Here is a 23,112-nt window from a genome sequence, read left to right on the forward strand (position 1 = left end):
CAGTAGGCTAAACAACAGTGGGCGTTGTATTGACAGGTCACATTATGATTACATTCAGCAAGGAAAAATCCAGCGAAAATTACAGGACCGGAAGATTATATACAGCAGACGCCTTGAATTCCTGTTCATTTGGAAGAGTTGTAGATACATTACAGTTTACAACTCAGACCTAGTATAATAATTTAACTAACAGAATACTTGTATAGCTCCTATCTTTAGATGAAAGGGCGTGCAAGTATATTGGACGGTTATTTACAACAAAAACAAATATACTATACAATTAAATAAGACTATAATGTGCAGGAATTTGCACTACTCGTTCCATGGTGATCGCCATGTTTTTAGCAGATCCAACCAACAAACCAACTTATACCATAAATCTTCGTTGGTATGGCACAGAGAACAGGGCGTCTGGTTGAATGAAGGCAACATCACAGCTAACAATCATTCTTGAGTAGGAAGTTGAGGATATATGCATCTCTGATGGAAGATCCCTTGATGATAGGTAATGGGAAGCTTTGCCCAAGGTATGAGTTCACATAGGGTACGAACATGCTTTTCAGGAAAATTTGCAGCACTGTCTGCGAGTCATCGACGGATCCAACGGGGGCTCCCAAGTTCACATTGGGCATGGAAGAGTAAGAAGAGAAGAGAACGAGGAAGAAGAGAAAGAGAAATAAGAGAAAAAGAGGAAGGGAGGGGAAGAAGAAGATGGACAGCTCCTAGTTTTTGGCTCTGATATAATGTTCAACATTATAGACATCCTGAAGACAAAATATAATGTTCAACACAAGAAATCAAAGGGCAATGCAGCGAGTATAACAAAAATTTCAACATATTAGACATCCTGAAGGCAAGATATGATATTCAACACAAGAAATCAAAGGAATCCAGAAATTTACATGTAACTTTACTAGTAATGTATACTTGTTGCTTTTGAAATCTTGTTAGGAAAGAATCAAAGACAGACCGAGTTAAAAGATAATGCTCCAATACTCCATGACATCGAAAATACAACAGTTTAGATTTGCAGTATGGAAGTTGTTATCAAAATGCCTATCCTACCATGCAGTTCCTATAGCATTTTCATTGAAAGATTCCAACCTATAGGATGGGGCCGGGGACACAGTGGTGAGCATAGGTGTAACATAGAGGAGAGAGGAGAGAGGAGAGGAGGGTCTAGAGGTTAGAGATGACTCATGGGTTGTCCGATCATGATCTAAGGGTCCAGATTGATCGATTGAAATAATTGTTATTTTCAGTTAATTGAAATATAGCAGGTCCCTTTCTTTTAAGAGACAAGAATTGGTATCTACCTTCTCACTGACATGTGTGGCCCAATCGCCAGCTGGTGCACGCGCGCCGCCTAGCACCCACCCATGAAACCACCATGTCCCTGGTCCAAGCGCTCTCCTCGCCCCAAAGCTTTTCACTCGCCTCTCCTCCTCCGGTCCTCCCCCTCCCCCCACTGGCTGCCGACGCCACTACCGCCCCCTTCTAGAGCCTTCCAAAGGCGATCCAGGAAGCGAAAGGGCATGGCACGCAGACGGGGGTCGCCGCCTCCAAGGTCCTCATCCTCGTTGGTGCAAGTCCTCCTCTCGCCATCATCATCGTTCACTCGCTTGCCGATTGGATGCAATTTCTTCCAATCGGGTGCTGTTTTAATCCCTAACTTGGTGAGCTGATGTCTTTGCATGGATGACGGTTCGATCCTACTACGGAATGGACGCTTGTCTGATGTATTAAGGGAGCTCCAGGTCGGTAGATTCCAACCCCCCCCCCCCCCTCTATTTTTATGTTCCGTTTAATTATGTGCATTGTCAAGCGGTTTTAGCACTATATTGTAAATCTGCATCTACCACTTCTGCTAGTCAATGTACGCCATTTGGCATTCGAAAATCATGCATAATTTATTCTTCAGTAGGTATAGTGAGTCCTATATGCATGGTACATATTTTGATGATATGTTGTTCAGCTTTCGCCTTTAATCACACATGTTGACCTTTGAAACTTAGAAATGTTTGTTTAAGTACAATTGGATTTGACATTGAGGGAATTCAACAAATGGTTGCTGGATTAGTGAGCTTGAGCATCTCTTAAACTTGTTCACGAACTATTATCAAAATTCTTCGATTATCTTGACCTTGGTTTTTCTTATTATCGGGAAGGAGAAGATCGAGTTTCTTGAGAACAAACAGGTAGCTGAATGTAGGTGCGAGTATTAGTGAGCCATGTCATCCTGTAATTCTCATTACCCTGACATCTTGTGTTTACTGGACAGGATGTGGCTAATGCTGGTATATGGTACCTCTGCCGACTAGTAGGAGGTACAAAATATGGAATAAATGCCAAGTTTTTTGAGCTGGGCGGATCATTAATATCAGGTGGCTAGTCTGCAATTCTGCACGATCAATCGTTCTTGTTTATTCATTCAAGTAAAGTTATTGAGTAAAGATAAATTTCTCTTTGTTCTGCTGTTGTTTGTGGTTCTTTTGATGATCCATCATTGTTCCTCATTCCACAAGAAGCCAGTGAAAAACTCAAGCTTTCACATCCAGCTCAATCTAAAAACAAGCCAGTGAAGGTATATGCCCCTCCTTTTACTTTGTCCTCCTTCCAGGCGATTTGAGTTTGTTAATGCTAAATCTCCTATTTGATGGTGTGCATATTCTAGGGATTTGAATTATTTATAGAGAGCACCGAGGAAGAGAAGGTAACAGACACCAAGCCAAATCTCACAAGAGACGTTGAAAAGCCCATGAAAAACACTGCGGTGCATATGTCTAGTAGATTCTCATTTTGGAAGGAATGCCTCACATTGTGATCAAAGTTTCTCTGCTTGTGATGTACATTGTCTTCCCGGTAGCTTTATCTTATAGTCAGAAAACAAAGAATAACCTGTATCTGGAGTGGCTGATTCTTTTCAAGAATAGACAGGCATGAGGCATTGGCTAGATTTGAAAGTAACTCCGGTTCCACCCATTTATCATTTTTTTCTTGGATTTTGATTCATTTTATGGTTTGATTTGATGGTTTGTATACTACATTCAAATGATTCGAAAGAATGAATAAATCACACTTATTTTCTTATCAAATCGATGTGGAAATTGCAGGCTACACATCAGGGAGGGACTGGAGTAGACAAACACGGCGTCTAGTTCTGAGTACCAAGCATGTCTAGCTTAATTATGATAATAATCAATATCCGGAAAAACTTATTGTTTTAATCCACCCTAAGCTAAGCTGCTCTCTTCGATTAGGACCATGCAGCGTTGTGTTGCCACTGCTGCGTACTTGAGTGATGTTTTATTGAGGGAGCATCCACGTGCATTTGGCACATAGCTTTGGTATGGTCATATGGCCATATCGGGGATATATATTAGTGCTGCCTTCTGCAGATTCCTGATCAGTGTGATTTATTCAGCTCCCAAGTGTAGTTGGATCAAAAAACTTTTTTCCTGCTATCCTGTCCTTTGTGCCTTACAGCTATTCCGTCTTGGATTTCTTACTGAACACGTTAGGAGCTGACAAGCAGGTGATTCCAAGCAACACCCGAGTTATGACGAAAAAAGAAGATGCAGATAGATACGAAAAGTATAGAGGCTTGTAAAAGGTCTGGTGCAAATATTTCATAAGAGCATCGTAAAATAGAATGTCATCTACTGTTGGACCATTGCTATGCATGTTATGGTAAGAATGCTGAGATAGATGTGAGTAGCATACCAGCTCTGTGCCAAAGAACATCAGATCAAGCGTATCGTGTTAGCCACGGAGGTTCTGTTTTGAGAGTAAAAAACGTTTAAAAGAGATTTTGCCTTGCAATTCTACTTGACAGGACTGCTAAGTAAGAAAGAGACGAAAGCTGGTGGGTTAAAATAGTTGCGGGTTCGCCCCAGCAAGAGCCTGTATAGGTGTGTCTATTAAGGTGGTGGGGGGGGGGGGGGGGAGCGTCCATGGAGTCGGGCGGCAAGAGTCCCGTGCTTCGTGGTGCATGGGTTCGCTTACTTTAACCCCTCCCGCCAACTCTTCTTTTCTTTTCCTTTTTTCATTGACTTAAGTTTGGCCTGTGAAGGCGTTAATCTTGTTACTAGTAAGTAGTAACATATTCCAGTTATTCCCTTGTACTTGTTCACCAGAACGAGGTCACTTCAAGTAGAAGAAGAAACTGAGGTCAGCTGTCATTGCTGTGGACTTTTCAGAGCTTGGCTGGCCCCTGCCAACAAGTGGACGTTTCTATCCGGCTGCCGGCCGGTAAATAATCTGCACGCGTACTTGAATCTCTGAACCTGCACGGCTGGTAGCGGCGTAGCGCACAGTGGCCCGTCCTCTCGGTCGGCCGCGGGAGACCGGCGCCGACGCCACGGATGCGTGCGCGCGCGCGCGCGTGGAGTGGCACGGGTACGACCGCCTCGCGCGCGCTCTGTGGCGCCGCTTTGGGATGCCCCTCGCGGTCAGGGGCGGATCTAGGGGTCACCGGGTGGGCCGAGATGCCTTTTTTTTCAAGAACTCTCCTTTTTGTCTAGCCCAATTTATTCGATCCCTGTCTCCAAACCCCTTCGTGTCTGGTTCCCCTAGCCGTCGTGTCTGTTGTGTCTTGATGAGCCACCGCCGTGACGCGAGGAAGCTCATGACGGGTACTGCCGACGCGTGAGCGTGGCTATTGAGGGAGCAGTATGTGTATGGGCACACCCGCATCACTGTCGGGCCCTCAGCGTCGGTGACGCCCAACGCGAGGTCGAGCGTGTCAGGGAACTTGGACTCCTTCATCGTTGGGTCGCCACATCGTCGGGCGTCGGGCCACTCTCGGCTCTCCAATGCTCGTGCCCTGCTGCCCGCGTCTCTGCCATCTCCGCTCCGCCTCTCGTTCTGCTCCTCTCGTGAGGTTGTGTCGCCGCGTGACCCCTGCCCCGCGCCTCCTCCCAGCGCCGGCCCGCCCCACCCCCACTGGGACTAGAATAGGCACACCATTTTCAATTTTTCTTTATCCGCTAAATGTAACTTCACATGCTCTTGCGTCGTTGCACACGTATCATCTATCTTAATCGTTTATCTCTCATATGTATTTATACATCTGTTGATTCTCTCACATACTCTATATTTTTTTTCATCTTGTAGTATAAATCTTCACATAAATATTTGATCATGATAAATCATACTTTCACAAACTCTAGCGGAATTTTCATATTACAGCACAGAGCGGCTTCTCTTGTGCAAAGTACATAAGAACCGGCCGGACCAAGAGCAGGAGGCCTGGACCCCGGATATCATATAGCCATATAGGCGCCACCATATGCGTATACAGGTAACATCGGTGCACCGATACGTTCCGTTCATCCAAAGGAAATGAAAGGTCATGTGTGTCTCATCTAACTACCCGAGAGGAACAAGTTTTAGTATGTGATGGTAAGTATTACAATGTCGCAGTGGCAGCATGGCATTCACAGCAGCACAGGGGCCCATACTATGATCTGAAAACGACACAGTTAAGAAACCTTGCACACACCCAATATAAAACGAGCTTTTCACCAGGCGAACTGCTGGATGGAGGCAGAAAGTCAATGCGGTGCGCGATGCAAGCCGCTAATTTTTGAAAGGTCATCGGCGCAGTGCCATCGGATCGATCAGATGGATAGGCCGCTTAAACAAAAACAAACCAAAGCATATTAAAATACTCCAGTTTCAGTACAACACTGATGCGAAGCCTTTGATTAGCGCGACACTACTATATATAAGGTTGAGTCCAACAGCTTTCCTTCACGGGCGAGATTTCTGTTACGAAGGGATTTTCGTTCCCTTCAGCGCTCCAACAGTTTCACTTCACGACGGGATTCCCAGGATCATTCACTTCAGGACGGGATTCTCTCTCCATTCCCTTCGCGATTTCCTTCGAAGGGAAGCTGTTGGAGATGAGAGGAGATAAAGCGAATAGGAACAGGGAAGAGAATCGGAAAGGGAACGAAATGAATGGAATATGGTTGGGGTTGGTCTAATGATCCGTCTTCCTCGATGCCGTGGATGGTGCAACATAACATCTCTAATATCTAGAGTTAATATTGGTTTTTAGATGAGAAAGCATTTTATTAAAAAAATTATACAGGTTATACCGTACCTCGTACGATGAGGTGGGACCTATCAGAAGAGCAAATACTGACTCTTCATACTATTGGAGATACCCTTACTAATTTTGCAGCACCACACGAGCAGGCCGAGGAAAGAAATAGGAAAATGCAATGGATTCGTGTATACACGGCTTATCTTAACGGTCCATCTCTTACACTTAATACTTATTAATCTGTTGATTATCCTCATCTACTCATGATTTTTTTTCAGTTACTTTTCCAGTCTAAATCTTAACACAAATGAAGAGTTTTGATAAAACATATATGTGTATGTGAAAAAATCCGTTACAAAGAAAATGGATCCTCATGGAGGGTTCAGAACAGTTATTGGTGTAGTATGTACCATTATGGTACAGTGGAGCAACAGTGTTTTTATACACAAGCACACCTAGGTATCTACATCCTCACATCACCGTATGTATGCACTCACATAATATTTATTGAAGACTGAAGATTTAGGATTTAAAGATTAATGAAGTCATCATATTCATCTCACAGTTTACGAGTATGTCACCTACCACCGAAAGAAATTTCTATTTTAATGAGATACACAATAAGCAAATATAAATGCGTAAAGGATATAACCAACTCCACGGACTCTCCAACCCGAGGCTTGGTTCTTGGGAGCAACATTGTGTTGGTCCAACGTAAGCTATCCATTTCTTGCCGTCAAATTCTTCTACATGAGTATTGCTTTCATATCTGGTGGGGTATACATGGACATGTTTGAAACATGAGGATCATGTGGAGTTTTATTTGAATTCGTCCATAGTAACGAATGTTCTAAAAAATGTTATTTTCTAAGAAATTTGTTTCTAGCAATTAATCAATAAGAGGCAATGGTTCTGTCTAAACGAAACGGTCACAATTAAAGAAGCAGCTGCAAAGATGTACTAGTAAGTTGAAAATCATGCGCCTTAAGGCTGTGGAAAACTAACATCCCAGCCAAATGGAGAATTATGTTAATATTTGATGGCACGCAGATAATTGTCTCAATAGATTATGTGAGGAAAACTGGTTCTGGTTCTTAATCACAGTACCACCTAATCAACAAGCTTCCAAGTGAACACTGATTCTGATTGTACCCGGTACTGATCGGTTAGATAGTCAAGAGTGAAGACGGCACTCTTAAGGGACCTAGCTCCGAAAAATAATGACACGGAAATGACCAAAGAAACAGTACCAACGTACACTCATTATTTTTCCAAGGACGATATCTGAATATCTAATGCGTTGAATCTGATCGGAACGGTTCTGTACGTAGATCCTCTTCTAATTATGTAGAACCGAGAACTATAATTAGAGAGTTGAATAGAACGGAGAAATTATAGAAGGTGAATAGATTTTTTATAAAAAATTTATGAAAATGATGATTTACTTGTTCACTTAACACTTCTCAAAAATACATAAACAGAAACATAAATTTTAGAGAGACAAAACAAGAAAGAAATTTCAAACAATATGAATCCATTGATAGAATATGAACATAAGTTTTATTCAAGACTATTTCATATGTCTTTAAGCACAAAAGTTTGAAACTTGAATGAAGAATATAAAAAAATAGTCATAAAATGAAACAACTTTCCAAATTGATAGTCTAGAAATAAGATGATTCAAAACCCTCTTAAATACATAAGTATATGAACGTTTATACCTCTAGCAGTAAGAAAAACAACTTTTTAAGGTTAAAAAATCGTAGCTCAAAGTCAAAAACGAAAATTAATAAGAAAATTACAACCATAAAAGTAAAACTTGCAAACTTACAAGGGAACCAATAAAGAGATACTAGAAGGAGGGTAATTCAAGTATATGCAAAAATATAAACTTTATTACTCAAAGAGATCAACTTTATTTTAGACGAATTATAAAAAATTTTCTCTCAAAAACTCTCAACTATTACATAGGTTAAACACTCATCTTTCTCTTTTTTAAAATACTAGCAATAGGCTCTCAAATGGGTAGCACAAGGACCTCAAGTGGCTGATTCAAACTCTCTCATAGCCATATCGCTCTATTTATAGGCATAGAAAACTTGACACCTAAATTTTCTAGCTTATTACTAAAATATCATTATCTTGTAGTACACTACTACATATCATCGATGACATTTTGGTCTATTTTTTGCTCTGTCCGTCGAACGGCTGCGACGCCTTCATAACTTAGCTTCACCTCAAAACAAGCTTCGTGATGGTGTAACATACTCTTCCAGTCCTCCTACGATTTTAAGATCCAACCATGAAATCCTCTACACGTTTCTCAAAATGTATCTCGCCACCTGCTTACACCTTAAGCAAACGCTCTAATATCAACATCTGTACTCCGTCTTGCGATCATGACCACCAACAAGCCTCTCCCGCTCCTGATCTCTCAGACTGCCTTATCACTTGCATCGATATCCCTTCCACTTGTCTTTGTTAACACATCATCTTTATCCTCTGTTTTATGTTTTGCTTGATCTCTAAGTGTACAACTAGGATCACTATTGATTCCACTCGACCTCCTTGATCGTCCAGCACCAAACACCTACTTAGCCCCGATCACCCACCGTCGACCGTCAAGTTGCATCCGTCACCCGCACACCATGAGACAAGAAAACACATTTCTCCAACTCCAATTCCAGTTAGTACATAATTAAAATGATCAAACCAAACTCAAGCAATCTAAAACTTAGCAAACCAAATCAATAAACTTATCAATCACTCATCATATATAAATTAATACATATTTCAACTTGATTTATTAAATTAGGCTACGTACGTATATCACAAACGGTCTGGATTCATTAATTGGACTTCTAACTCGATCCATGCACATCTGTAACAAGATACAGCAGGTACAATCCACATTCCAACATTTCATCAGCTGGCTTTAATATTAATATTAGTACAAGTTAAAATGCTCCATTGAGCATGGAACCACGTCTTCATAGGATGATTGCTGAGGGTGCAAGTTTACCAGAGTGTAAGAGTTGATAGAGACGTACTAGTGGGTGTGGGCGTGTATGGTGTGTCACCCTTGTACCGATGAAAAAAAAATGCAAGTTTACCGATGAAAAAAAAAATGCATTACTTAGACTATAACAGAGGGGAGAGAGACACGAATCCTGAATTAAATCTTTAGCATATATATATGGCACCTCGAGAAAATGCAGATATACATACTCCGATACTTTGATCTCACTAACCTCCTTCAACTAAACTAAAATCTAAACGAATCCCGGAAGGAAAACAGAGACAGCAACGCCAACAGGAACAACCATTACCATGCATGGAGAGGAAAGCTACACGAAAGGTACTTGAACTGCGAGAAAATGCCTGGCTTTCCCATGTATGCCGCCGATCGACTGACCTACAACACTACATCATAACTCAGCTTCTTCAATCTTCAACCTTGATCGAATCTTCACCACCAAAACTCCCCTCCATTTCGTGGCCTATCCCGCCGGACCATCATCCCCGTAGGCCGGACCCTGCCGCGACGAACAGGAAGGCAAACGGATCACCATCCGCCGGCCGGAACCCCGGCATCCCGGAGCCGGCGACGAGCAGCGATGCACGGGAGGCGCCTCCTGCACCTCGCGAGAGATGGCTTCGAGCAGCGCACGCCATCCTCATCCTTGCCCATGTCGCAGCTAGCCACAAATGCCAAGGTACACTCGAGCTAGGTGCGAGCTAGCCACAAATGGCTGAGGGGAGGTGGGAGAGAGAGGAAGAAGACGACGACCAAGAAGAAAGGTTTCAGATGCGCTGCCCTTCGCCTCGGGAATATTTCGGGGGATTTAAGGACGGGACAGGAAATCTGGAGAGGCGCCGGGTCAGGAGATCTCCCCACGGGATCGATCATCTGCGCCCGCCCCGCACGGGCATGTCCTGCGCGCGCGCCAGCCGCGTCCGTGCCTGTGCACGGAAAGCGGGGGGGCTTTCTTCTGCCGGTGGTTTTGGTGCCGCTTTTTCGTTATGCTCATCGAAATCATTTGTCCTGGAAAGCGTGGAACCATACGCATGGGATGAGCCCGTACAACGACCTGCACCGGCGCAAGTGGGCTTGGGGCTGCACCGACCACTGCAGCTTATCGTGATCGCGTTTCTTTTATTCCTGTGCTTTGCTAAGCTTTCGGAGTCATTTAGCAAGTGGAGTCGTGTTGGTTTCTTGGCCTAATATTGCATGTCCAAAAAGAAAATACTCCACATAAATATAATACATGCCATGTTAAAAGAATAGACTGTTAGGGACTCTTTCCTTTTTACTCTCCTAGTCCCACTCTTCTTATTCTCCATCCTCTCTCTTTCTTCGCTATAAAGCACGAGAGGGTAGGCGGCTTGAGCTCCCACACCCACTTGAAGATCTGCCCCTAGTCACAAGCTGAATAAATCAAAATTTGACTTTAAGCTTGAGCTGTTTATGTCTATAGCGATGGTCTACTCAAAGCTAATATTATGCTTTATTGTGACCTTTTTATAATGTTGTTTTAAATGAGAGGTCATCATAGATGCACTTTTTTCTGTCAAGGGAAAAAAAGTGATTCATAATCGCACCCACTTTGTGAAAGAAGGATCACCATGATTCACCGTGCACCACCACTCTCACTAAGGCTAAACTAAGTAGAGTTCATGGCCGCACCATCTTGAACGGCCGAGCCGACACCCAGTTGCCATCAGGAGGAGTCCTTTTCGAACCACCATTTCATCAGCTTCTATCGTAGCACATAATATGCGGATAAACTCTCATCAGTGACAATCTCGATGGTGGCCTAGCTGGTGGGCACAGTAACAGCTCGTCACGAATCATCTACAGTGCTACAAAGTGCATTAAAAATCATTAGCATGTTATTAGAGTCTCACGTATCAACGACTAACTGTAGAGGATTCTGATCCGGTTCGGCAGCCCCGGGCCGTGGGGCGCAGGCGCGCAGCATGGTGTCAGGTGGGCGTCCGCGGTCCGTCTCGCGGCGCTGCCGGTGTACGCTCCTTCCCGGGACCGTCGAACCCCGCGACATCGGCCCGGCTCTTGCTCCGATGCCTCGTCTCGTCCGGGGCTTCTATTCCGTTTCGGAGCATTCACCGCCGCGCCCATCTTGATGCGATTCCTTCGAGTCACTCATCAGTCAGCACCGGTTCTCCCTACACCCTACTCCTGGTCTCCTGGATAAACTACGACACTAGTATGGGTGAGTAGTTTTTTTTTTTTTGGACTGAAAGTGAGTGAAGACCAGTGTAGCCTTTGGTTTGATGGGACATCGGGATGGTTTGATTTCCTTGCAGCCTTGCAGGGCATCTTTTCTTTCGAGTGGAAAACAGCAGACTGTCAGCACTGAAAAGGCATCTTATCTTTTGTGAGATTTGTGCGACTGACCAGGTGACATGGATGATGGAACGGGCGCGCAGAGGTTGCCTGCCCGTCCGTGGTCTTCTGGACTCCGACGCCTGAGGCCCGGCGTGTGACGGCACAACTCTTGACAGAAAGAGAACGAGATGGCAACGGCAATCACGCGCCCGTCTCCGCGTCATCTTTGCAGCGGCCCGGCACGGGCGCGTCATCTTCAACGCGGCGGCACGCGTGTTGCTCGGCTCACTCGTCGCGCTCGGACCCCCGGCGAACGACGACGTGACGGTGCGACGCGCGCACGCCCGCCGTGGCACGGCCTCTGCACTTTCCGCCGGCTCCCGCCGCGCGTACCAACGCGCTCGCGCGCACAATGCACTGCCAAAATGGGCAAGCTGGCTCGGTGGTGCCCTCCCTGGCGAGTGCTGCACGGTGTGGTGATTTCTGCCGTTCCTACGGACTGGCTGGCCGAGCAAAGCAACATCTGCCATTCCGCAGCTGCAGGTTTGCAGCCCCTAATTATCATCTGGATTTGGTTGGCCCCGTCGGAAAGATCCTCTGCAGTGCAAGCTACAGTAAAATATATTAGTATCCCTTCACAACCGTGGAATAAAAGCAACGGATCAGATCAGACGCTACGTAAACAATAAACAGTTGGAATCGTCGCTACAGTATACGAGTACTGTTACTACAGTGTCACTTTAAATCACAGTTCGCTGCTCATATTTTACTGTTCGGCTGCTACAGAAAATACTTTCTCTGCCGCAGAGGATCGGGTCCCGCCGGAATAACAGTACAGATACAGCAGGATCACAGGACGTGTACGGCGGTTCCCTGAGAGAAGTTTCGCGGCACCACGTTTTCTAGCACTGCAGTTACAATATTTACATGGTTTCAGCAAGCATCAAAGGCATCAGATTATCAGATTCAGGCACAAGATGTTGTTCCTGAACAATGCGAGTTACATGCTCTGACATTTGCAAAAGGCAGTCAAAGCATCCAAATTAACAAGATGATCTGCTGTAGTGGAACAGAACGATAGGAAATGCTCCTCCTGTTAAACTAGTGTCGCAGAGTTGAGTTCACAAATGTTTTTTTATTTATTTCTGCGATTAATTGCTAGCTGCAACGACAATGCATGCCTAAGGCCATTAGGAAAAAAACACATTTTGTAAACCTAAGACCCTTAGTTAATTACTCAGAGTCAAATGGAGACTGAACATTGCCAAGCCTAAGATCTGATACATTTTACATTGAATACATATTCTTCAGACACAAAAACTAGTTGCATGTGAGAACAGCAAACCGTGCTCAATGCACATGGAAAATTCTGTTATTTCTATAGGCATGCCAAAGGCAAGAGCTAACCTAAGTTCAAAATTCGAATAAAGTAGCTAGTGTGGTAGTATACTGGTATGCATAGATCTTTCGATTCCGTACAACTACTTCAAAGAACAATCATCTTTGGCATGTTGTTTCTGCCAGGAACAACTCATCAGCTCAGACTCAACGTCTTACAGGGCCATGTCTCACGTGACTGGTGAGCATCAATAGGTCAATAGGTGAATCAGTCAGAGGTGAGGTGCTGGTTACAAGCAGTTCCAGTTCTTTAACTGAACAATTAGTATATGGATGATCACCAGCTGCATAGAGAGACTAGAAGAGAAGTGCTAAGCAGTAAGAAACTTTTCCTTTTTCATATTCATTCATCCAACAAAAGATGAGTAATTATGAGAGTAATGTAATGTAAAATACTCCAATTCGGTCCTAACGGCATGCCTACCATATGTCCAAAAGAATGACTCCGTCAACCAATTCAAAATGATATGAAGTGTGGGGAAGCACAGCACGAACACTCTGCTTACAAATTGACAAGATCGCTCAAGTCTCACGACAGGAGCATCAGGCACCCTGCGGCAGCTAGCAGCAAGCAATTCGCGACACTGACGCCGGCGTTGTACGCGGCGCTCGTCGAGTCACCCTTGCCGGTTAGCCCGCCTTCTTTGCCGGCCGCCGGGCTGGGAGCATCGGACGCCCCGGACTCCGGCGCGGGCGCCGGCGCCGGCGCGAGCGGTGGGTCCTTGCTGAAGATCTGCATGGGCAGGAGCACCTTGTTGAGCGCGTAGATCGCGACGGGGTCGGTGGCGTACACGCTGCTGGCGATCTTGGGCTTGGACCACATGGACTGCACGTAGATGCTGCCCATGTCGTCGGTGAGGTTCAGCGTGTACGGCGAGCCGGCGAAGGTGTCCACCGGGTTGAGCGCGCTCAGGTTCTTGAACTCGGCGAGGGAGTAGAACTTTGGGAACGCGTGGTACAGGAGCAGCGTCTTGACCTGGTCGGCGGTGAGGTTGGAGAAGGTGGACTTCTTGAGCGCCGCGAACGCCGAGTCCTTGGGGACGAAGATGGTGATGCCGTCGTCGGTCTTGTTGGCCTGGCTCTGGAAAGTCTTGATCACTTCGGTCTTCTCCAGGTAGTTGAGGAAGGTGTGGAACGGGCCGGCCACGCTTAGGAGTACGGCGAGGTCCACGTAGTGCGGCGCCGGCGCCGGCGCGGGGGTCGGTGGGAGTGACACGGGCGCCGGCGTGGGTGGGCTAATCTTCTGAGCCAATGCCGGGGAGGAGAGGAGGACGGCCAGTACGGCCGTGGTAAAAATGGCAGCTTTGAACCCCATCATGAAGCGTCTGCTTGTCTTCTCTTCTTCTCCGATCCAAATCCCTGAGATCATGCAGAAATATAGACAGACTTGGAACTCAGAAGACGAACGACGTGCGAGTTCGATCTGAGTGATCACAGATCAGTACGGCAATCAAGGAGTATGTTCTTTCTCTTTATCACAATGATCAAATTGATGCTGACATTTTTCGATGCATAGTTCCAGAAATTCAGATCAACGGTATTTTGGAACGATACTACCTAAGACTGAGAGCATATAATTTGAACATCTGGTTATTGATCGACTCACTATCACCAAGAATTAGAAAACAGTATAGAAAAATCATTTCAGGCTCCAGTGGGGCCATTAGATCTACTCTTGGTGGCACGTTGTAGCTAGATGTGCAAGTGCCTACCAAATCATGACACAAATACAAAAACAATCGCTTGAACAAAAAGAAAACTTTTCAGATCTCAGCACCAATACAAAAAGGGGCAAGAGCCAACTAACTAGATGAACACTCACGAGCCCAGCTACACAATCTTCGCTTCGACTTAAAGAAGAAGAAATATCATTGTACACTAGAAAAACATAAATTTGTTCATATTTCCGAGGTCAAGTACTGCGACGAGATACACAAGCATCACAGTGCATTGAAGAGTTCGTATCACAAAGCTAAACGATGAAGTAGAGCTTGCAATAGATGAAAAGAAGTGCCTAATCGCATGACAACATTGCGTTGCGCAAAAGAAGAATTCAAGGGAACAGACCTGAGTAGAGCAGGGAAGAGAGAACGAGAGAAGAGGAGAGGGTGGCAACTGACGCTGGAGTGCTGAGAAGAGGGGGATGCTATATAAAACGGTGGTGTTCTTTCGTGTAAGGAGGAAGAAAAAAAGAAGATAATGAGATGTTTCATATGGCTGGTAGCTGTTGCGGGCGGGGGCAGTAGGTGCCCGCGCTCTCTCTTCTGAGAAGGTGCGTGATGAGAGCTGGCCGGGTATTAGCTGCACTTTCTTCCTGCCTGTCCCAGCTTTTTTCTGTTCCGTTCTTGAGTAAATTGCACTGCTGCTTAGTGGCAGTACAACCAGGCCCCGTTCCAGAAATAATTTTCAGTTCATGCAAGAATTGAATTGTTTATTGCGAAATGCTACGAAATTTCTGTGTTCCAAACAGGCCCTTAGTGTGTGTGGATTTGTCTGAAAACAGGCATACCTGCAAGGAGCACTTCTCGTTTTTTCTTTTCAGCGCTTATTGATTTTGTCAGGATTGTGTACCAGACTTCAGTTTTCTTGTAAGGTCAATTGCCGGTACTTCAGCGTCACACTAGTTTTTTTTTATACTTATGTACTTCATTGCAAACTGTCACCCGGATGCATGAAGTGGTTCTGACCTTTTCGAATCCAGTTGTGCACTTTGCCTTTTTAAACTGTTCTTGTGCGAAGCCACAAGATGTATAAAAACTGTGAACTTGTTAATTCATTGTCTGACACCAAGATCCGTTAGATTCAAATTTGTTTCTACTACATCTTTATGAGGAAAAACTCATAGGACAATTAGATTAAAATCTGTTTCTACTCCACTTTGGATTATCATTGCTATCTGATCTGTAGCTTAGGCCACATGTAAACTACAGAGGTCAGTAGCAGATTAGTACAGCTACTAAGGCTCATGGAAGACTTCAAGTAGGCCTAGTGCATCTGTGTGGTTAATAAATCTGACAGTGCAACCGAACTCATTTTTCTTAAAGGAAACAAGCAAATGACTTTGAGAAAATTTGTAACAAGTTGCTACCAGCTAGCTTTTTGGCTCATGAGGATGATCTTTCAAGAAATAATGGATTAGTTCTTGATTAGAGTTAAAGATTTCGTAAATATTTAGTAGAGGCCTTCTTTTTACTTAACTGAAATAAATAGTATGTGTGCATCTCAATCTGCATATAACATTTTATTTACTTTTAAAATAATTAGTTACCTCAACCTTGCTAGATGAATTAATATGCCATGATCGGTATATAATAAACTTCACTGACGTGGGGTATTAACTGTATTTGATAATGCGAGATCACAACTGAATGGGCTACCTGAGTTGATTTTGCAGTGTCGGTGAGATGGCCACTTGACTCAGCTGATACAGCTTGTATCTGGTGGGGTTAAGCATCTTCCCTTGCATCAAGTCTAGAATAATAACTGTTCAGTGGTAGGTAACAATAATGCCTTAATCATCGAAGGAAAGGAAAGTTCATTTCTTGAGCTGTCATGCTCAATTAAGCTGGGTAGAAAAAATATATTCAGCACCTTTCATCATACACAATCAAGTAACACGTTTAACATCCATAGACTGCAAAATCGATGGATGTAACTGCACAGTTGAATTTCATGTTCCTACTGTTGATTCAATTGTAAATCAGTACTATAACTTAGTCTGTAAGAAAGTTAAAAAATTAAAACAAAGTAGACATAATTTTGCGAAACTATTTCCAATACATTTCTAATCACATTTTTGCATATTGTTCAAATGCCTCTTGTTAGACCTACATTCAAATTGTTAGTTTGTGCATTAGTTTGTGCATCACATAATGGAAATAAAAGGCCCAGCAGGAGGCTGACTCAAGGAGTTACATTAAACAACTAACACGTTTTTTTTTCCAACTTTGCGTTTTGGTTTGGTTTCACCTTCCAGGAAATCTGAAAGTTGGGTGATATATATTATCCTTTCTTTCACTCTAAGCACACTGGCTGAAAACTGAGCTCCTATTTGTTCTAGGATTGCAGGAAGCTAATGCCCTCCTTTCACTATAAACAATCAATTAATGCATACTTCATGACTATAATCTCTAATATTTAAAAAATGTGCAGTGATTGTTCCAAGACAGGCAAGACATCCTGCCATCCCATCCGGATCCCGCATGGGCCAGCGTCCCCACATGGGTCGTCCGCTCCCGTATGGGCTAACGGCCCCACTTGGGCCGCCCCCACATGGACCACACGCACCAGCTGGCAGGGCGTCTTGTGAGTGCATGGGCCATGCGCCGAACAACTGGGTTGCCTAAGCCTCACGCCCCACACGCCAGGCTACACTAGGACAAAGCCGATTTCAACACAGTAGCCTTGCATTTTTTTTCTTCTGTCCGAACAGCATTTGAGCAGTACTCAACAACTATATACACACATACATGAGCTCCTCAACCACCTGCATGTAACTTCCTCTTTTTTATTCTTTTTCCTTTTATTCCATAGAACGCACACACATATGGTCCATGAAAAACTTCCTCACGCCACACACCTCGTGACGCAGTACTGCATGATGTTATCGTGTGTAAATTTTTTGCTCCTGTTGTAACGCATCGGTATTTGACTAGTTAATAACATGAGAGTACCTCCTATCACTTTTGATGACCTCTCTAATGATCTCGAACAAAAAACGTTGCTGTTTCAGTGGTTGCTGACCTTCATCTGTTGTCAGAGTGAAGCAAGCCTTTTTTCCTTCTAATGTTAAAGAGGAAGGTAAACCTTAGATTATTTTATTCAGGACTTCAGATTCGATCCACTTGAACCTTTTACCAACTTCATCAAACCTCAAACATTACTGTTCCGTTAAAACTTGGGCTGGTGGTGAGCACTCTGTTTAACCTCCATGCTGATTCAAGCTTGAACTTTAGGACCGTCTCAGATGGTTCTTCAATGTAAAGGAGATAGGGATCACATTTTTAAGTGACCCAATCACACACACACACACACACAAAAGAATCATTTAACAGATCCACGATCAGGTGAGGAACCAGCAAAATCGGTAGAGAACATATTGTACGATGAAAAGTACCAAAATCTTGTATGGGCATAGTCTGTACCCTACATATTTAACTTGTTGCAAACATAAAGAAAAATGAGACCATATTCCATTCCCTGCATCATTGCATGCAAATGACGATCTCATTATGGCCGTGAAGACGTCCTTTTTTTAGGAGAACTGCCGTCGAGATGTCCCTTTTTTTATTGGAGAACTGCCGTGGAGACGTCCCTGGAGTGCAATTATTGGCTACCAATGACTCGAGAACCACCGAAATGAACACGGGAAAAGGAGTGGCCTGACGTAGAACGGGGGAGAAGAGAAATGGTTAGCATGTCGTTCAAGCACCAAAGATTTGCAGGCCAAACATCCACGTCTGCCCGCGCAAGCGAGAGGAAAACGAGAGCTATTTCATTCCCTTGCAAGCCATGGTGTCGTGCGTTCCATGCCATGCTGTGGTCGCTTCAGAATTCAGAGTGTCACCGGCGATCTGGAGTTCTGGACGCAGACGGTTCCGAGCTTGGGCTTCAATTTTGGGCATTCTGGACCGCATACCTGGATTTTCGCTGGGCTGCTAAAGTATGCAGCTGGGCCCTGGCTAAGTTAGCGGCTGCTCAATTTGCGATTTTTTTGTATATTTTTATTTTAAAACTATAAAACTATGTGTCCATTTTTGAATTTTACAGAAATAAAGCGGGAAGGAGGTTAAAAAATCGTCATATGATTGGACGAGTTATCTCCTTCCCCGATTAGAGAGCAAGAAAACACATCGGCTGCCAACAACTTCCTACCTATTAGAAGGGCGAGAAGGCGGGAAGTGGCACAGGCCCTGCAACAACAGCCTCCCGCTTGTTGGAAGGGTGGAAAGTGAAATAGTCCCACTATTGTGGCCTCCCGTATATTGGGAGAGGGAAAATTGTGCCGGTCCAACCGGTTGCATCACTTTCCGCTCGTTAGAAGGACGAGAGATTGGCCTATATAATGCTACATTGGGCGAGTGGAGGCCTCACTTGCCTAGTTGAGACCTCATGTGTTAAAAAAAAATAGATGAGAGGAGAGGAAAGTAGGAGCAGCAGAGCCCTGCCAAATTCGATCTTCGTTGCTAGTAAATAGTCTAATCTTGGTACTTTATTTTGTAAACGAGTTAGGTTAGTCATCAAATCTAGTTTCAAATATAGGTTAGCTATCAAATCTGATTTCGGATATATGTTAGCCATCATATATAGGTTAGCATATGTAATTGAGAGTTAGTTGTGTTGTTATTGGATCTAGATTTTTAAAGGAAGAAAGAATAATAATTAGACCGATGATTTGATAGTTAGTATTAGTTGATAGTGGTATTTATTGTAACAATATTTCAAGATTGTTTTTTTATGGACTGCTATTTTAGATGTAGTACTTATAGTTTAGTAATTTTTTCTTGGATTTAGTTGTTGCAGGCTAAAGCAATAGTATAGCTTTTTTTAAATTAATTGTAGGTAGGAATGGTAGATAAGTTGTATTTCAATATTTTCTTTGGAGATGGGGAGATTGTTTATGGTCCGAATGAGATAGATTTGTCTGGATTTTAGTTAATAGATAAGGGTATCATTAGAGTAAGGGAAATGGCCTTTGGAGACATGAAGACGAACTTCACACGCGCGAGAAACTACTTTAGAGACATCAGGCTCTCCTGCACTGCCAAGAAGAGGAGGACCGCGAAGCGGCGCATGCGAGAAGGAGAAAATATTTCCGCTTCACATAATAGAATCCATGTTCTATCCTTGGCATTCTAATATCAAAAATCATGTACGACGATCTTTGTAATAACTTCTACATGTTTATATGTGAATAAAAATGGCAGGTTCTACTCTCATCTTATACCTCCTGATAAACGTGAAAGCCGCGACTGTTAATACAGAGGGAAAAGAGATTGACGGTAATAAAAGAAAATAAGGAAAAATATCAAAGCCGATGAGAAGTCGGTGCTTAGTGATTCTCGAGCTGTCAATGATCGGTGAACCAACATATTCTCCTGTTCTTGGCTCTCTCCGTGGCTTTAACCCTACATTTTTGGCCTGCAAATTATCCCTAAGCAGGAGATTCAATTAATCAAAATTCCGAAGCGCCCTTTTTTTTTACCTCAAAACATGAAAGGAACAAATTTCGATAGTTATTCCATCCCCAATATCGATTGAGCCTGCAAGATCTTTGATCTTCCCTGTAACCAATGAAAAAATGGGTTGGCTATATTACAGTGACAAACTCCAAGCTAATAATATGAAGCACATAAATATAGTAGGGTCCGTGTCACTTAATAGGAGGCTAGTGCTATGAGGCCCATGCCACTCCTTGCCTGTTTAATGTGAGAGACGTTGGACCCACTAGTTTCTACTCGTTGGAAAGGTGTGAAGTCAGTGTTGCAGGCCATGCGCTACTTACCGCCTGTTGGATGGGTGAGGGGGTATTTTTTGCCCATCCAATAAGCGGAAAGTGCCTCATGTCGTCCACTTAATCTCTCACTCTGTTCAGTAGGTGTTTTTTTTTTCACGCACACTCAACAGACTGGAGGAGCCTATTTTTACAAAATTAAAAAACGACCGCAGAATTTTGTAATTTTTAAAATAAAAAATATACCAACGAAAAAATTCCTCATTTTGCTTTGGGTTCACCGCTCTGTGGACCAAACATATCTGATGTCGCTGTGTCATAGCATGGGCAGCCCATGGGAATGTGACGAGAAGGTTGTAGAAGGTTGTGGCCGAGAGTGACAGGAACCGGTGGCCGGTGGCCGGTGGCCGGCGAGACCGATGTCGGTGGACCAAACCAGGGTGGCACAGGTTTCAGGACCATAGATATGGTCCATCTGTCTCACCCAACTTGCTGGTGCCGAACACGGGCTGAACATTACATTTCTTCGGGCAAATTTTGCTATACGACAGGTGTGTCATTTGCGAGAAGACACTGGGTTTTTTCATCTTTATACTATCCGACATCGTCAAAAAGTTGATATTTGCTACTAAACTCTAGCTCGATTAGAACAATATTTTCGGCTCTAGAAGTCAAGAGTATTTCTTTCGAAATGACCTGTAGTGCCCTGGTTCTGAAAGTGAAGCCGCCAAACCAAGCATGGAACCGAACCTGATTTGCTTCTGTTGTCACTCCTTTAACGGACTAAAGAAAACTCCGGCTCAGAACACAGACAAGGTTTTCGGACTTAACCGTGAGTCAATTCCGGGAACTCGTGGTCGCTGCACACAGCTTACACTAGGACAAGGCGTACGCGTACGAACACGACCTTGCCGGTTGCCACTCTTCGAAGTTTTGGCCGGTCCCGCCTGACGCCGAGCACAGCAAGAAAAAGAATCGAACGAGCGTGGGTTCCTTTTGAAAAACACCCGCGCACCGCCCACGACCCCACGCTACGATAATCCATGGGGTCCTCTGCTTTGCTTTGCAGGGGGCGCATGCTGGATTAGACCGCACTTGCCAAAGCACAACTCGTCAAGACGTCAACGCTTTGGCACATCCCACAGCGTATTAGTGTATGTTTAGCAGAGTTTCAGTTTTAAAAAGTTTTAAACTGGTTATTCCTACCTCCAAAGAGTCTTATAATTGGAGTTATGAGCAGATTAAGAATCTTTAGTTTAGGCACATTGTTTATTTTATATTACAAACTTTAAATTCTATATAGATCTTAGAGTGGAGCGATAACAAACAGCGTCTTCCTGCTCTGCAAACCAAACCAAACCAAACCAACGCGGCACAACACAAGTGGCGGTGCAATGCAATGCTGCATCTCTATAAAACGCGGCCACGGCCTCCAAACCGAGACCAGGAGACCACGAAACTCCAACGGGAAACACGGTGCTAGGCTCGTGAAAAACAGCTCTTTTTGCCAAGATGAGCGTGGAGATCCTTGACGGGAGGACGGTGCAGAGCTTCGTGGAGGACGAGCGCGCGTTCAACTCGTCCGTGGACGCCCGGTTCGCGGCGCTGGACGCGGACCGCGACGGCCGGCTCTCGTACGCCGAGATGGCCGGGGAGCTCATGAGCCTCCGCGTGCGCGAGGCGCACTTCGGCGACGACGAGCCCGCCGCGGCGGGCGAGCTCGCGGAGCTGTACGGGGCGCTGTTCGCGCGGTTCGACCGCGACGGCGACGGCGCGGTGGACCGGGAGGAGTTCCGCGCCGAGATGAGGGAGGTCATGCTCGCCGTCGCCAGCGGGCTCGGCGTGCTACCCGTGCAGATGGTCGTCGAGGAAGGCAGCCTCCTCAGGTGGGCCGTCGACAGGGAGCTGGGCGGAGCAACTTGAACTGACCAGCTCAGCTCATGGTCACGCCGTTTCAGTGTCGATGAGAGTTTCCGCTGTGTTCCGAGTTCTTGAGAGTTTCCGCTGTGTTCCGAGTTCGTATCAGACTAATATTCGTACTTGCAAAAGTATTTGGAGTGTGCACTTATTTATGCACTAAGCGTGTGTAGCAGAGACGGAGCTTCCTTGTGGCCAAGGGGCCATAGGCCCTCAACATTTGTGCAAATATTTATGTACTTAGTAATATTTTAAACAATTTTAATGATGAAGCTTTAAATTCGTCATGTTTATATTGTCTAATTTTTAGATCCTTTAGTTTTGGCCTCCTCTAAATTATAGCTCAAGCTCCGTCAATAGTGTGTAGTAATGCTGCCTGGCATTTCAGCGTGACCGTATGTATGCCGATGGTATAAATGATTTCAAGAATTTTTTACATTTTGACCTTTTTAAAAATATATTATACAAATAGATATGTAAAAAATAATTTCTAAAAATAATCCTTTTTTTTGCACTGCGTCATAACATTTGGCGCACGGTACCGTGCTAGCGGTATTTTATTTTGGATTTAAAAGATCATACGTGGTAGTTATCACAGAGTCAATTGTTATGGCGCCATGCTATTCAATCATGACGCCGTAAACATAATCTATTTTTGATATTATTTTTTCATAGATCTGAACGGAGAAAAAGTTTTTTAAAAGACCAAAATCTAAAAATTCCATCAATATTTTCTTTGTTTTGGGCTAGTTGAATGTTTTAGGGTGTGATTTGTTGCACACATAAGATTTTGCTCATATAGATCGTATATGTAGGCTGAGATAAAATAAGCTAAACTTAGTTATATTTACTAAAAAGAATAGTGTTTACTTGTTTATATCTATCTGGACATGTTGAGCTGTCCTCTTATTTGTTTGATCGAATCTAAGGCCGTATAAGCGG

General features: G+C 44.2%; 2 protein-coding genes across 2 annotated transcripts; one reads left to right on the top strand and one right to left on the bottom strand.

Moving 5' to 3' along the window:
- Positions 1-13,105: 13,105 nt before the first annotated feature.
- On the bottom strand, positions 13,106-15,073 carry LOC133897808 (fasciclin-like arabinogalactan protein 7). The gene is made up of 2 exons (XM_062338636.1): positions 14,868-15,073; positions 13,106-14,159 (listed from the first exon to the last, which is right to left on the bottom strand). Exon 2 carries the CDS (start codon positions 14,116-14,118, stop codon positions 13,330-13,332), a length of 789 nt encoding a protein of 262 aa, XP_062194620.1. The 5' UTR covers positions 14,119-14,159; positions 14,868-15,073; the 3' UTR covers positions 13,106-13,329.
- A 6,512-nt stretch (positions 15,074-21,585) lies between these two features.
- On the top strand, positions 21,586-22,473 carry LOC133897384 (uncharacterized). The gene has a single exon (XM_062338106.1). It carries the CDS (start codon positions 21,766-21,768, stop codon positions 22,174-22,176), a length of 411 nt encoding a protein of 136 aa, XP_062194090.1. The 5' UTR covers positions 21,586-21,765; the 3' UTR covers positions 22,177-22,473.
- The last annotated feature ends 639 nt before the right edge of the window (positions 22,474-23,112 follow it).

The sequence above is a fragment of the Phragmites australis genome, chromosome 17 (genome assembly GCF_958298935.1).
Source record: "Phragmites australis chromosome 17, lpPhrAust1.1, whole genome shotgun sequence".
Classification (NCBI taxonomy): Eukaryota; Viridiplantae; Streptophyta; class Magnoliopsida; order Poales; family Poaceae; genus Phragmites; species Phragmites australis.

What these genes read in the sequence shown, in the direction of transcription:
- LOC133897384 (XM_062338106.1), top strand. Translation starts at nt 21,766, where the DNA reads ATGAGCGTGGAGATCCTTGACGGGAGGACGGTGCAGAGCTTCGTGGAG.
- LOC133897808 (XM_062338636.1), bottom strand. Translation starts at nt 14,118, where the DNA reads ATGATGGGGTTCAAAGCTGCCATTTTTACCACGGCCGTACTGGCCGTC.